At 31.1% G+C, this 14629-nt stretch overlaps 2 protein-coding genes across 2 annotated transcripts; both read left to right on the forward strand.

The window, feature by feature from the left end:
* Positions 1-4025: 4025 nt before the first annotated feature.
* Positions 4026-5178, forward strand: LOC118045381 (uncharacterized). Its single transcript, XM_035053992.2, has 2 exons — positions 4026-4356; positions 4489-5178. The coding sequence occupies exons 1-2, from the start codon at positions 4173-4175 to the stop codon at positions 4962-4964; spliced, it is 660 nt and encodes a 219-aa protein (XP_034909883.1). The 5' UTR covers positions 4026-4172; the 3' UTR covers positions 4965-5178.
* Positions 5179-8778: 3600 nt separating this feature from the next.
* Positions 8779-11627, forward strand: LOC118045382 (plant intracellular Ras-group-related LRR protein 3). Its single transcript, XM_035053993.2, has 3 exons — positions 8779-9477; positions 10418-10584; positions 10723-11627. Exons 1-3 carry the CDS (start codon positions 8911-8913, stop codon positions 11363-11365), a joined length of 1377 nt encoding a protein of 458 aa, XP_034909884.1. The 5' UTR covers positions 8779-8910; the 3' UTR covers positions 11366-11627.
* The last annotated feature ends 3002 nt before the right edge of the window (positions 11628-14629 follow it).

Consider the following 14629-nt stretch of genomic DNA (forward strand, 5'->3'; position numbering starts at 1 on the left):
TCATCAAATATACGATTGAATGAGCTACATTATATTTGGATTTTTTTAAAAATAAAATAAGATTGCTCCATGTCGTTTGTTAGAACGAATGTTTCAATCATCCTCTTAAAAGCGATGCTTGACTAAGGGCAGAAGCCACCAAAGAGGAGAAGTAGATAGGCATGGGATATTTGGTTTGGGCTATACATGGTACTAAAAATGTCCCATCTGAGAAGGAAAAACTCTGGTCAAACAACTTGATAGATGTTGGCTTAGATGTGATGTGCTTGTTCGTAGCATAGGTAAGACCAAGGAAGGAACCATGGCCAATGATGATTTCTTCATGTAATTCAATCGAGAAAGATGCGAGAATCAGCACCATTATTAGACAAATCTGAACAAATTCCAAACCATTGATTATGGAATAAGAGTAGAATAAAGGAAGAGTAGATTTAGCAAGGACTAGTTACATTATCCGCGGTATGGGATAATTATTTTTTGAATTTAAAAAAAATTAAGATTTAAAAATGTTAGGTCTTTTTGTAAAGTTATATCTAATAATTTTAGATTTGGTTGCAACGTTTGATCTAAGAGTAATATTTATAATAATAATAGTAACATTAAACTTGCATTATCAAAATTTAAGTGGGTTTGACCGCAATACCAGACTCATTAGCATTGGACGTGGGTCTGGCTGCAAGGTTATGTCATAAAAGTGTGATAATTAAATAGATTAATTAAAAAAACAAATAAAAAAACCATCAGGAAGAAAAAAACTAATGAAGAAAAGGAAAAAAATATGAATTAACTGGGTTAATCTTTTAAATCAGATTAACCCGTCAAACCTTGGATTCATATAGTGAAAGTTTGATTACTAAATAGAAAAAAAAACAAATTAATGGGTTAACCAGAATTAACTGGGCTAACTCGTCAAATCAGGCTAACCCATCAAACTCGGAATTCGTGTCATAGAAAAAAATTTAACATTAACAATCTAAATTAAACAAAAAAAATTAATTAAAAAGAAAAAAAAAAACCAAAAGGCATCAACTTTTTTCACTGTGGACTGCATTGTGCAGTCCACAGTCAAAGGCATAAAAAAAAAAACTAAAGGCATCAGCCGAGAACTACATAGAAAAAAATTTAATATTAATAAACTAAATTCATTAAATAAAAATTAATTAAAAAAAAAAATAAAGAAAAAAAACTCAATATAAAAAAAAATTAACATTAATAAACTAAATTAAACGAAAAAAAAAAAAATTACAAGTTAACTCATCAAACCATGTTAACCCGTTAAACCTAGGATCCGTGTCATGAATATTTTGTAACTAAATAAAAAAAAATGAACGTTAACAAACTGAACTAAACAAAAAAAATTAATTAAAAACAAAAAAAAAAAAAAAAATCCAGGTTAACTCATTAAACCATGTTAACCTGTTAAACCCAGGATCTATGTCATGAAAGTCTAATAACTAAACAAAAAATTAACATTAACAAACTAAATTAAACAAAAAAAATTGTTGAAAATAAAAAAAATTAACGGGTCAACCCAGTAATTAACTGGCTTCACCTGTGAAATCAGGTTAACATATAAAACTCGAAATATATGTCATGAAAGTCTGATAACTAAATAAAAAGAAATTTAACATTAACAAACTAAACTAAATGAAAAAAAATAATTTTTTTAAAAAATAAAAAAATAAAATTCTAGTTTAACTTGTCAAACTAAGTTAACTAATTTAACCCAGAAAATGTGTTACGAAAGTCTGATAACTAAATAAAAAAATTAAACATTAATAAAATAAATTAAATTTTTTTTTGTTAAAGATAAAAAACAAATAAAGAAGAAAAAAAATCATGAAAAACATAAAAAAAAAAAAAAAAAAAACAACTTAAAAAAATATATAGCTAAAGTATCATTGTTTTATTGTTGATTATACTATACAATCCTCAGTAAAAACACTAAATCCTTTTAATATAAATTACAATGATCTAGGAACATTCAGGTTTATTGTTGAGTTCAAGATCAAAACACTTGCAACGATGAGTAAAATGAGAAATCAATACCTTGGCGATGTATTCTGCCTCAAAAATCTCTTTCAGATGCAAGTTGTTACGAGACAGGGATTCCTTCAGCTTATACCTGGTAGGTGCCTTCTTACTGTTCTTGGTAACTCAAGTCGATATTACACGTGTCCACACAAACGAGGGGACCATGGACAACAGTGGAGGGGCCACGACTCTGTAGTCCAGTGGATACGATGAAGGAGATGTGCATCGATATCACAATTATCTCGATATTTTAAGTGTGGGGCAATCATAAGTCCACCAATTTTAAGATTTTTATTTTTTGCTAAAGAGCATGATGATTTAATTTTTATTTTAAAAAAAAATCAGAAAAAAAATATAACAGAAATTTAATGAGTAGAAGGTTTTGAAAATATATTTGTATTGAGAGTAGTTTTGTTATTGTTAAAACATTCTTATAAAAATACTTTGAGAACTCTTCAACTTTGAAGAACCTTTTGATGGTTTTTAAATATACGAGTTTTCTTTTGTTAATGTATATTTCCAGTATCTGACACTTTTATTTTCATACATATGTTGTATAATTAATTGTCTCAAACCATTTTTTGTTTTCATTTCAGAATAAATCAAAAGTAACTTAATTGAATCATTAAATATTATTTTTTAAACATATATGTTATCATAATTAATTGCTATACTGACTGTTAAAATTCATGTTTTTTTTTTTTAATTATTGTAGCAGTATCATAATAAGAACAATTTAGCCTTTCATGGAAAATAATATATTTTTAAGAATTTAATATTTATTGCAATCACCAAAATATTAAAAAAAAAAAATTAGTGTTTGATTGGTTGGTTATATATGAAAAAATTATCTTAATTCAAAATTTTAAATTTTTATGTTAGATTTTTAAAAAAATAGTTTATTTTAATTTTTTAATGCACATCCTAAAATAAAAACTCTTTTATTATTAAAACCCTTACAAGTTTATTTTTACTTTGCACTTGATTTAAAATAATAATAGTTAAAAATAATAAAAATAGTAATATTTAAATTGATCATTAAAATTTTGATATCACATAAAAAAATATAACTTAAAATTTAAATTTTTAGATGAAATTTTATGAATGATTTTTAAATTAACTCTTTAAAATGTGCAACGTACTGTAAAAAATCTTGTTGTTTGGATTATAGAATTTATATCTTTATATAAAAAAAGGAAAAAGATAAACAATTCTTGAGTTGTACGATTTCTTTATCAATTACCACAATTTATTTACAACAAAAATCACAATATTGTATGTGGTGGCTCATTAAAAACAATGTAATACAACTATTATTAGGAGATTTTGATTGAAATCTAGAATTGAGAAATAATTTGTATAAAATAGAGTAAATTGAGTATTAAAAGAACAAAACGGAAATGCTAATATAATCTAATACTAAATTTATTATTTTAATAGTCGGTAATAATTAAGACTACAAGAAAAGGGTATTAAAATACTAAGAAGTTAATAATTTAATAAGTGTAATATGGAAAATTATTAAAATTTCGATTTAATTTAATTAATTAACTTAATAATTAATTTTACAAGGAAAAAACATTTATATTTCATTTGATTAAGTTAAAAAGGTAATAATTAAAAATTTGATTAGAAAAAAGGTATTAAAATCCTATCTTAGTTATAAATAAGATTTTTAAAAATACGTATTTAATCAATATCCATGCTATTTTCTATATATAGTTAATAGGTGTATTATGGTAAAAAACAATTTAAATCAATAATATTCAATTGTGAAAAACCGTTAAAGTCGGTAAGACCGCCATTTGTGTCCAGCCCGATACTATCCACGTCAGCGAGTCAATAAGTCTATGGTTTGAAGTTTAAAACTTTACTTTTTATCCCAGAATGTCTGGGCTCTCCAGGAATCTTGACTGACGCAAGCTGAGCCCCACCCTCAAGTTTACAGTTCACCTACCCCTGCGTAAGAAACTACTATAAATAAGGCACGAAGAGTTCCATAGTTAGGCTTCAAGAAGCAACTGTAAACTCTAAAGTGGCCAGCTTAGCTTTCCAATTCCTTCAAGCTCAACGCTTCTCAAAACAAGCTCTCAGATCTCTCTCGACTGGACCCCATTTCTCTTTTACCCAAAAAAAGCATGGTCGGGCCATCACTCGACACCACCAAGCTCCATCTCAAACCCCCCTCGTCTGCCACCCCCACCATCAAATTCCTCTGCAGTTACGGTGGCAAGATCATCCCCCGTTTCCCAGATGGCAAACTCCGTTACCACGGTGGCGAAACCCGTGTCCTCGGCGTCGAACGTTCCATCTCCTTTGCTGGTCAGTCTTATTGTATATCACTACTAATTTCCACTATTTCCCCTTTTCTTTTCTTTTTGCTAATTCCTTCTTTAGCTTTTACCGTATCAAGTGTTATTTGTGTGTGAATATTTTTGCGTGTGTGCTATACAGAGTTATTGTTGAAGCTTGGAGGGTTACGTGGGACATCGGTGAATCTCCGTTGTCAGTTGCCAAAAGAAGATCTAGACGCTCTGGTATCGATCACCTCCGGTGAGGATCTAGCTAATCTCATCGAGGAATACGATCGAGCAGCTGGAGCAGCAACACCAACTGCATCTTTAAAGATCAGGGCTTTCCTTTCGCTCCCGAAAAAAATCTCTTCTTCCTCCTCGTCGTCGTCGTCGTCCTCCTCCTCCTCCTCCTCGTCTTACTCTTGTAGTTATGGTGGACCCACTATTGCTTCAACTTCTACCGCTCCGTGGTGCTACCATCATCAGATCTCGAAGCCGGTAGCGTTTTCTGTAAGGAAGACTCCACCTGCTCCACATCAATATGAATATGCTTACCATGCTCATGGAAATCCTAGCCATGTCTACCTTGTTCACAACGGGAATCATTGGCAATTACAGCAGACCCAATTGAGCTGAGACCGGACATATTTGGCTTATATAAATAGGAAAGAAAAACAAATATATAACGAAAGAAAAAAACATGGAAAAGGGAAGAATATTGGTGGAGCTGGCAGTAGCTAATATGAGATATATGTACTTGGGGACTGTAAATCGCTACGAAGGGATTGTTTTTTTTTTTTTTGGTCCTTGAAAATTAATGAATTTCCAGTCCAATATTTCCATTTGGGTACTACAAAAGCTTTATGTGATGGTGAGTTTTGGATAACCATTCCCAGTACCACTGTGCATATATAACAGCTCTTTCATTCATCTCCAGCCATTTCCTTTGTCCTTTCGCGTACAGTAGATCAATGCCCCTTTGTTGTTTGCAAGATTCTCCATTGTTGAGCTCGGTGACATGCTCTACTCCTTGTCCATATGGCCTAAAATTAATGTGCTCATCTTTCGTCATTCATGTGATGCCTCGTTATCAATCGATCTGTATCATCTTTCATCGTTAGCTTTTGATAGCTCCAGTTATTTGCCAATAATCCCTCCTCTGTTTGTTTTTCCTTCTATTTTTTAATGTGTGTTAGCGTTAGGGTATGTGTTTGTTGCAATCCTTGACTGTTTCTTGTTGATTTGTTATCAACGTTACTCAGTCTTACAAATCTCACGATGAACACTCTGAATTGCAGGTTGAACACACGGAGCTTAAAAGAATCAATATCCAAGATGACAGGGAAGCAATTTAAATGAATCCCATGCTTCGTTTTGTTTCCCGCGTTTATGGTTCTCTTCCTTTGTGAGTTGAGATAGACTGGAACTGGTGATAGCGAGTTATGGGCCATAACCAGCTGCTGATGGGTGTTTTTCATTCTGACCAGATACAATGGAGTAATCTTCTATGCTTTGAAGGTAGTTTCCATAGCTACAACTGCAGGGAGGGTCGACCCTTGAGGCTTCCAATTTTGGTTGAGCAGTGGATAGAGCTACAAAAAGAGTGTCCCATGGGCCATGGCAGCTTATACATATAAAACATCAAAGAGATGATAATATAAAATATTGAAAATAAGAGATTAGGAGAGCTAATTAATGATTGTTGGCGCGAAGAAACTAAGAAAGGATCTCCACTCACTTGGTATTCAAAGGGAGATTCCCGTCCTTGGCTTCGAGGATCAGTTTTGGAGGCACGAAGAATTTGACAGTAGTATTTTTGGCTTCGGACTCCTCTTACAAGCCAAACAAAAGAATTGAAAGGGAGTTTTCTGGAACATAACGATAAAATGTATTTGAGGTTATCCTACCCCACCACCATGTGAGATCTTTTTTTTTTTCTTTATCTTTTTTCGAAATAAAGATCGGTGGCTTGGCTGGGTCAAAATTTTCCCAACTTTAAAAAGATGATCATGTGATGGTAATAGTTTTTTTTTTATATATAAAAAAAAAAAAAGCAAGAAAAACTACTACAGTTAAAAATAAACAATCATTGGATGCTCATGTTGCTCGATTAATAATAAACTTAATTAATTTAATAAAAATAAATAATCATAATAAATAAAGTGAATCATACAAAAAATTTGCAATGATTAACTTGAAAAATTAACTTTTTTTTAATATTATAATAAAATATCATCTTAATATTCTTAAAAAGTTTTCATAATCATATATAATAACAAAATAAAAATTAAATGATAAAGTGATAACTCAAAAAAAACAAGATAAAAAAAAATCTTGAAACTTAATTGATAACAAATCAAATATTAAATGATAAAATTTTTAATAATAATAATAATAATGAAAAAACCGCTCCGAGTCCACCTAAGTTAGTTTGTCAAAACAGCAACCTAGTCGTCAGACCAAGATAGTCTCTATAAAACAGATTGAATAAAACTATGATTCTTAAATAATTTAATATTGAATAATAAAAATAAAATAAAAGTTAAATTTAAAAAAAAAATTGAAAAAAAATAAATCATGATCAACCTAAATTAACCTTCTAATCTCAGGATCCGTGACATGATATTGGAATAGTCCAATATATATATATATAAAAACACATAGCCGAACCCCTAACCGACAAAATAACCTGGTTTTCAGTTGAATGCAGGGATTGATTTCTCATCAGCCATTGACTGTGAACTGCCAGAAGCCCACAAGCACAAGCATTTCGGTAGATTTTAAATTTGTTTCTCATGGGAAGTGCAGCAGCATCGAACAACAGATATCATTGCAAATATTCGAGCATCAAATTGAACTGATCGATATATATATTAAAAAATATGTCTGTGGTTTTGTTTATATGAACTGATATTAATTTTTTGTTGCTGTGCTGATAATAAAAGAATAAGGGGGGTTAGTTTTTCTTTTTTTTGGATAATAAAAGTATATGCCGTTGCCCTATCACCCATCCAGGCCATGAGAAAAAAAACACGAAAGGACCAGCATTTCTGCATAAAAAATTAAACAACTGGTATTTCATGGATCCCACAAAGCGAGTGTCGTGTGCTTTAATGCACAGGTCGATGCAGTGGAAAATTTGAAATTGATGAGGACGTGATTGATTGCTGGTGGCCTTGCCTTGAAACGGATATTAGAAGATTGTTTTTTTGGGTTAATGCTTGCGTGTCCTTGTAATCTTCATATTATTATTATTATTTTTCGCTAATGTCATTTTCTTTTTATACTTTTGTTAGAATTGGTGAGTAAAATATTGATTATTGTTATATATTAAATCTATAAAATTGTGACCCTCTTGTTTAATAATTATAAAATATTTAATTAATAATATAAGTCTTACACGTTGCTCACTAAACCCTAATGAAAGGAAATCAAATAACAAAGATAAAAAATCAGATATATAAGATGATATTTAAAAAAAAAAAAACATGAATTCGGCATATAGTTGTGCAACATATAATTCTATCATAGCCACTCTTATTTAAGTCCCCTTTGATCTGATTTTGATTTGGTAATAAAATATAATTATTTTGGTAGAAAAACTTCCTTCTTACAAAATATAGAGACTGAAAAACATCAACTATATATGTGCCAAAGTTATTTTTATTATTATTGTCCTAATTAATCACATGCAAATACTATTTACTGTGTACAAGGTAGTTCAAGTTAAATGCTTTTTTACTTAATTTTAGTATGTTCTTATATTTTAAGTTATTAATTTTTTAATGTAACTTTCTAGTTGATATTTTTTAAAAACTCAAACCTCATCTAATTTATTAAAAAAATATGTTCTAAAATTCATGTCATATTAAGTTTCATTTCATTTTCATAGTTATTGTTTAAAAAATTAATTTAGTCTTCAGATTTCATATGAAGCTATTTTTTTAGATATTAAGATGAAAATGTTTGATATAAAAATAGATTAGAGAATGTCCTAGTACTTAGGGATAATTAAGTAATTAGACTTAAGAGAAAGATTGAAGACGAGACATAATTAAGAATATAAAAATATTAAACTAGAATACACCTATGATATTTAATAATATATAAGATGATATTTTTAGATATTTTTGATTTTTTTGGTTTGATTTCTTGGATTTTTTTATTTAAAAAATTTAAAAACAAAACTAATTGAATTGATTTTATTTTTATTTGTTAACCAAGATTATCCAATAGATTTAGAAAAAATCTGATTTGATTAGTTCGAAATCAATTTTTACAAATATTATGAATAATTCAGTTATTTTGCTCACCCATTATCATCCAATGAATAATGTAATTTTCTTCTCTAATGCATATCAGCAGCAAGTAACAACTAATTAAAGAGGAGCTCAGTCAAACGGTCAATTCTCATACATTTCTACGTGGCATTTATCAAGCTCCTGAATGAAAAATCCGTCAAAGGTCAACCTTAGTAACGGTCAACCTCCGAAAAACCCACAGTTCGCTCCTTGATCATCCTCTTCAACGACTTCTGCTACTCCATCATCAACCGTCTCTCTCTGTTTCGATCTGAAAAGAAATGGAAATGGATTCCACTTCCAAAAAAAACGATGATTTCCCAATTCTTTCCTATCTTCTATCCCAAACCGATCCCAACTCTCAACAGTTTGATCAAAACCTGTCAGCCCAATTTCCCTATTTGAACTACCCAAAGGTCCTCTCCTCGCTGACCCAAGCCATCCCCTCCTCCGCCACCAATATCTTCCTCATCCTCAAATCTCTCGGTCCTCGACCCAACCCAGACGTTGTCTCCATGGCCCGATCCAACTTGACCCTGATGCAAGAACCAGGTAAAACGGAGATATACAAGGCAGTGTTGAAGATGGAGGAGATGCATGAGGAATATGAGAGGCAGTTAAAGGAAGTAGAAGAGATGCTTGTTGGTGCTTATAGGGATGTTGTTGTAAGAGAGATAGAGAGCGGTGAGCAAGTTGATGAGGAGGTTGTTGCTATACTTAGAGAAGCAGAGAGTGGTGGGGCTGTGGAACGAGTGAATCTTTCTGCGCGTCAGCTGAGGTTGATTCCTGAATCCTTTGGCAGACTTCATGGCTTGCTTGTGCTCAATCTCTCTCAAAATCAGTTAGAGGTATCATAATTTTCTACCGTTTCTGTTCTTTTTAATGTTTTGTCATGGAGAAAGTGGTAGTGTTTTATTTGTTTTAGTTCACTGGTATACATATTTTCTTTTAGATGACTTTGCTTGCGATATTTTCTAGCATCTGCTAAAGTAATCACTCTTTTCCATTCATATACTCATCTCTGCTAAGGTGTGATAATTTTAGTCTGCTGATTATCCATGAGCAAGCTGGCATCAAGTATTGGTTTGCTCTTGATTTAATCAGCAAAAGTTTCAAGCTGCAATCCCAATCAGGGAACAAGTATAAATTCTGATGTTTTCTTAAATTCCCTTTAATCAGCTAATATGTTTGGTGTGTTAACAAACTAATGATTCAAATATTGCCCATGTCTATTTCATAAAATTTGTGTATTGGGAAAAAAAAGAAGAAAAAAAGATGAATGGAAAGAAAGAAAGGTTATAGAGGAGGAGTGTTTTTATCCCTTACCAGCTAAATATCCAAGGCTCAGTTTAGGCTTTAATCATAGGCTAGAGCTTTCAAGTACACAAGACATCCCTTGAGGTATCTTAAATCTTCATCCTTGCTGTGTAAAAGTTTGTTTTGTTTTTGCTAGTCGTGATGGGCTTTTGGGTCTAAATATAGAATGGTGGTTTACTATGCTAAGGTAGAGGTTGGTGTTTAGCATGCTCAAATTACAAGCTTAGACAATTCATATAGGTTGATTTAGCTATTCGTATATGAACTGTTATTGTTCACAAGAACTTGTATTGATTCATGCAGTCATCAGTAGCCTTGAACAGATTTACAAGTTTTTTTTGTGTCCTAGATGACTTTGAATGGTGAAGATTTTTGTTATTGATGCAACTAGTGGACATTATTTTTGTTGATTAGAAAGAATATGGTGTTTGAGTTTTTCTTGATATATGGTTCATTTGTTTGGGGAAACAGGTCCTTCCTGATTCAATCGCGGGACTTGAGAAGCTTGTGGAGCTTGATGTGTCTTCCAATCTTTTAGTTTTCCTGCCAGATTCAATTGGATTATTGCAAAATCTTAAGATCCTAAATGTGTCAGCAAACAAGGTGAAGGCCCTCCCTGAGAGCATTGCTCTTTCCAGGTGATCCTCATTTTCTGTGTTCTCCTCCCAGTTTATCTTTCAAATCACCCTTTTTGGTAGATTTTTTCTTAACTTCCATTTTTTTCTGCGCTTTTCATTTGGTCTGCTGTTGAAAACTTGATTTGTTTTTTGTTGTAGTTCACTGGTGGAGATAGATGCAAGCTTTAACAACTTGGTATCTTTGCCGGCAAATATTGGATATGGACTGGTGAATCTTGAAAGGCTTTCAGTTCAGTTGAATAAGATCCGTCTTCTTCCACCTTCTATTTGTGAAATGAAGTCCTTGAGATTTTTGGATGTTCATTTCAATATGCTGCGAGGCCTGCCACGAGCAATAGGGAGATTAACAAATTTAGAGGTCCTGAATCTGAGCAGTAATTTCAGTGACTTGGAGGAACTTCCTGAAGAAATTGGTGATTTAATTAACCTCAGGGAGCTCGATCTCAGCAACAACCAAATCCGAGCTCTTCCTGACAGGTTTGCCAGGCTAGAAAATCTAACCAAGCTCGACTTGAGTGAAAATCCACTGTTAGTTCCGCCAAAAGAGATAGTGAACAAGGGGGTTCAAGCTATAAGGGAATTTATGGCAAAGAGGTGGCTGGATATGGTAGAGGAAAAGCAGACGAACATGGTCGAGGCAAACCAGCAAGCAGCGCAGAGTGGGTGGCTGGTATGGGGCTCCTCCATGGTTAGTAACTTTGTTTCCGGGGTTTCCCAAAGTGTTTCAGGTTATCTAGGAGAAACATCTCCAAAAGATCCTTATCTGGACCAACTGCTCTGAAATGGTCTGTTCTTTGAGCTTCTGGTTTCTGCAAGTTCTGTGTGAATACTTTTATAGTAAACAAACAGACAGTCGATAACATAGTTCTTCGGTCTCTCTATGCTTGTGATTCTCTTGAATTATAGATCCGAGTTTGTGTATGGGAACATGATCAATACCTGCTTAGAGGAGCGTAATAGCACGATGGTACACTTGCCCGTACAATTGTCCTTTTGTTTTTCTGTACAATTATTATAAGTGAAACCAAAATCTAAATCTTTTACTTATATCATAATTAGAATGAATTTACCTTCTTTATTTTGCATGTATTAAATGTTTAATAATAATCATTAGACGATTATAAGAATTTACTTAAGTTAAATTGTTAAATCTAGAATTATGTATAAATTGATTGATTGTTTGGGGTAACCAAATGAATTGATTAATCGCTTATCTATTAATAATGAATACTTATGAATTCTATAAGAATTGATTAACTGATTGAAATGATTAATAGTTGTCAATAAGAGCATAATAGTTATAAACAACTAATTGTTGTTGTTGTTGTTGTTACATAGTTTAATTGTAAAATTAGCAAGAGAATCTAAACATATATGATATACAAGTTATTCTAAAAGTAAAACTACAACAAAGTCATGAATCCTTGACTATACTTTAATTTGTGCTATTAAATCTTCATATTCTAGCACAAATAGTATTTAATTTTATTATCATTACACCTAAACACTTTCACATCTTATAAGTGCTATTTATTAAGGTATAGAGATATTAGAACTTCAATTGTAATATTTATTCTATTCAAAAAGTTTATTTTGAAAACAAAACACAATTGTAAACCTTTGAGAGTTAGGTAAAAACTCTTGATATTGATGAGGTGATTTCACCTATTTTTCTTACTTGAAAATGATATATCTTCAAGTAAGAAAAATCTTGAAGAAAAAATTTCTTCAATTGGTGTAAAAAGCTTGGTGTAGATTCATTAAGTGACAATTGTACTCTTGAACTTGGACTAGTAAAACAATACAATATTCAAGAATGATTTAGTACTGGAGGTGTGGATGTCGACTTGTCGAACCACATCAAAAACAAGTTTGCAAATTTTCTTCCATAACTCTTTACTTTAAGTATTTTAAGTTATTGCATTTACTTAAGTAAATTGTCTTAATTGTAAAATTTAATGATACACCTAATTTGCCTCTCTTAGGTGTTAAGTTGCTTTAATCCTTAAAACAGTTTGGACTTGAGCTAACATTGAGGCTGGCTACTCACTATGATCTTAATGCACTAACTATGCTTAGAAAATTAAAAGGTGTGGTTGGCCTCCAGGTACCAAAGATGAGAAATGGGTTGCTATCGATCTTATCCCTAATCCATTTGTCATCAATATGAGTGATCAAGTTCAGGTAATTTAGATATTAAATTTCTTCAAAGTGATTATTGTAGTAACAACTCAAATATGTTGGCATTGAAAGTTAAGAAGAGATACTGATGAGTAAAGTTACAGCCATGCTAATATCGAGAGAAACCACAATTCTATAACTCATAATAATTATATATTTTTTTAAGAAGCATACCAATTTTTATGTGATTTTATTATGGATGTTATATATGTTAATATAATTATTGATAACAATTTTGATAAATTAGCAATTTACTTACCATCTAAATGTTTGTTTTGTGTATTGCTTGGATGAAAAATACCCTGGCTTTTATTTCTTCAACCGAATCATTTCATTATGCTACTAGCTTCTTTAAATGAGGTTTGTTTTTTTACCATTTAGCATGTTATGATCATGTACTTTGTTCTTTTAGGTTCTTGGTAATGGAAGATACAAGAGTGTTCACCATAGGGTCATGAATAACAAGGTACTAAGTTGAATATCATTGGCAATGTTTTATGTGTCGGGTTTTCTGAAACACATATACATAAAAAATTATAAATTTAAAATTTTTTAGGAAGTTTCAAGTATCTCGTTAAATAGATCTAGGGTTATTTAAGGTTTATACAAAGATTACCTGGATATCAAGTGTTCTTCTCAGCTTTGAAATTTTCTTTAATGCTGGATTGTCACAAATCACAAGTTATCTAACTATCCAGCCTTTAACGGTAATCCATACGAACCACCAGTAAGAAGTCTCCTAAACCCTTTTATAAAAGAGGGATTGTTATACCTTATAGCGCAAGCTCTTTTCATTTATGTTATATGTGTTTACATACTTTACTTTTCTCACCTTCACACCACGAGAAATAAGAGGTATAACAATTTATTTATAGAAAAACCTAAAAACTTTAAATGGAAAAATATCAATTTGACTTTTAAATAATATCACATATATTATTTTAGGCTAATTTTAGAAATTTATTCAATCAAACCCTTACTTGATCTTTCTAGGTCTAGAATTGTAATTCCCTGTATAAATCACACTCTAATCCTTAACTTCTAAAACTTATTTACAATTAAGTCACACTTCATTAATTATCTCATTTTAATTTATGACCAATGATACTTATAAGTGTGACCCATTAGGTTTCCTAATAAGTTGGTCTAAACATAAATCACAATGCTAAATAAAATAGAATTAAATAAATTAAACAAATTAATTTATTATAAATTTAAAAATTGATTGATTTATATCTAAAGATCAAGTAAAATGTCTAGCAACATGTCATGATCCTTCAATATTAGAAAAAGTCACAAGTGGTTTGACTTAACCTTTCAGTAACTAGTTTATGTGTAATTATTATCCCTTCATCAATAATATTCTGATTTCGACATAATATCATAGAGTAAGTAATCATATTTGTTATCAACACCATAGTCATTGATTATTTGAATAGGATTTGAAACTCCTTTCAAATCTCATTCCACATTATGTAAAGATTTACAATCAATACTAATTGAGAATAAATGGTTTCTTTTCCCTAATTCACCTATAGTGATGAGCCCTCTCTTGATTACTTAAATATCTTCATATAGTTCATATTATATCAATATCTACACATTTGTTTTGCGTGATTAGGATAACATGTCTAGCAAGATCAAAACATAACACTATCTATGTAAGTTAACTTAGTGATTTCAAGTCTAAAAGTCACTTATACAAGTATCACATAGGCCTTTTCATAGACATAATTTATCTGACAAGCACGTATATATTAGTTCTAGGTATCCTCATACCTCAGCTTATGAGAACAAATGTTTCCTTTCATAAAAAAAAAAAAGAAAAAAAAAGCACATAATATGTACTAGTCTCAACAACTCT

This window comes from Populus alba, chromosome 10 (genome assembly GCF_005239225.2).
Source record: "Populus alba chromosome 10, ASM523922v2, whole genome shotgun sequence".
NCBI classification, from domain to species: Eukaryota; Viridiplantae; Streptophyta; class Magnoliopsida; order Malpighiales; family Salicaceae; genus Populus; species Populus alba.

Coding starts and splice junctions, on each gene's coding strand:
- LOC118045381 (XM_035053992.2), top strand. CDS start 4,173: ATGGTCGGGCCATCACTCGACACCACCAAGCTCCATCTCAAACCCCCC. Junction 4,357..4,488: donor ACGTTCCATCTCCTTTGCTG/GTCAGTCTTATT, acceptor TGTGCTATACAG/AGTTATTGTTGAAGCTTGGA.
- LOC118045382 (XM_035053993.2), top strand. CDS start 8,911: ATGGAAATGGATTCCACTTCCAAAAAAAACGATGATTTCCCAATTCTT. Junction 9,478..10,417: donor TCTCTCAAAATCAGTTAGAG/GTATCATAATTT, acceptor TTGGGGAAACAG/GTCCTTCCTGATTCAATCGC. Junction 10,585..10,722: donor GAGAGCATTGCTCTTTCCAG/GTGATCCTCATT, acceptor TTTTTGTTGTAG/TTCACTGGTGGAGATAGATG.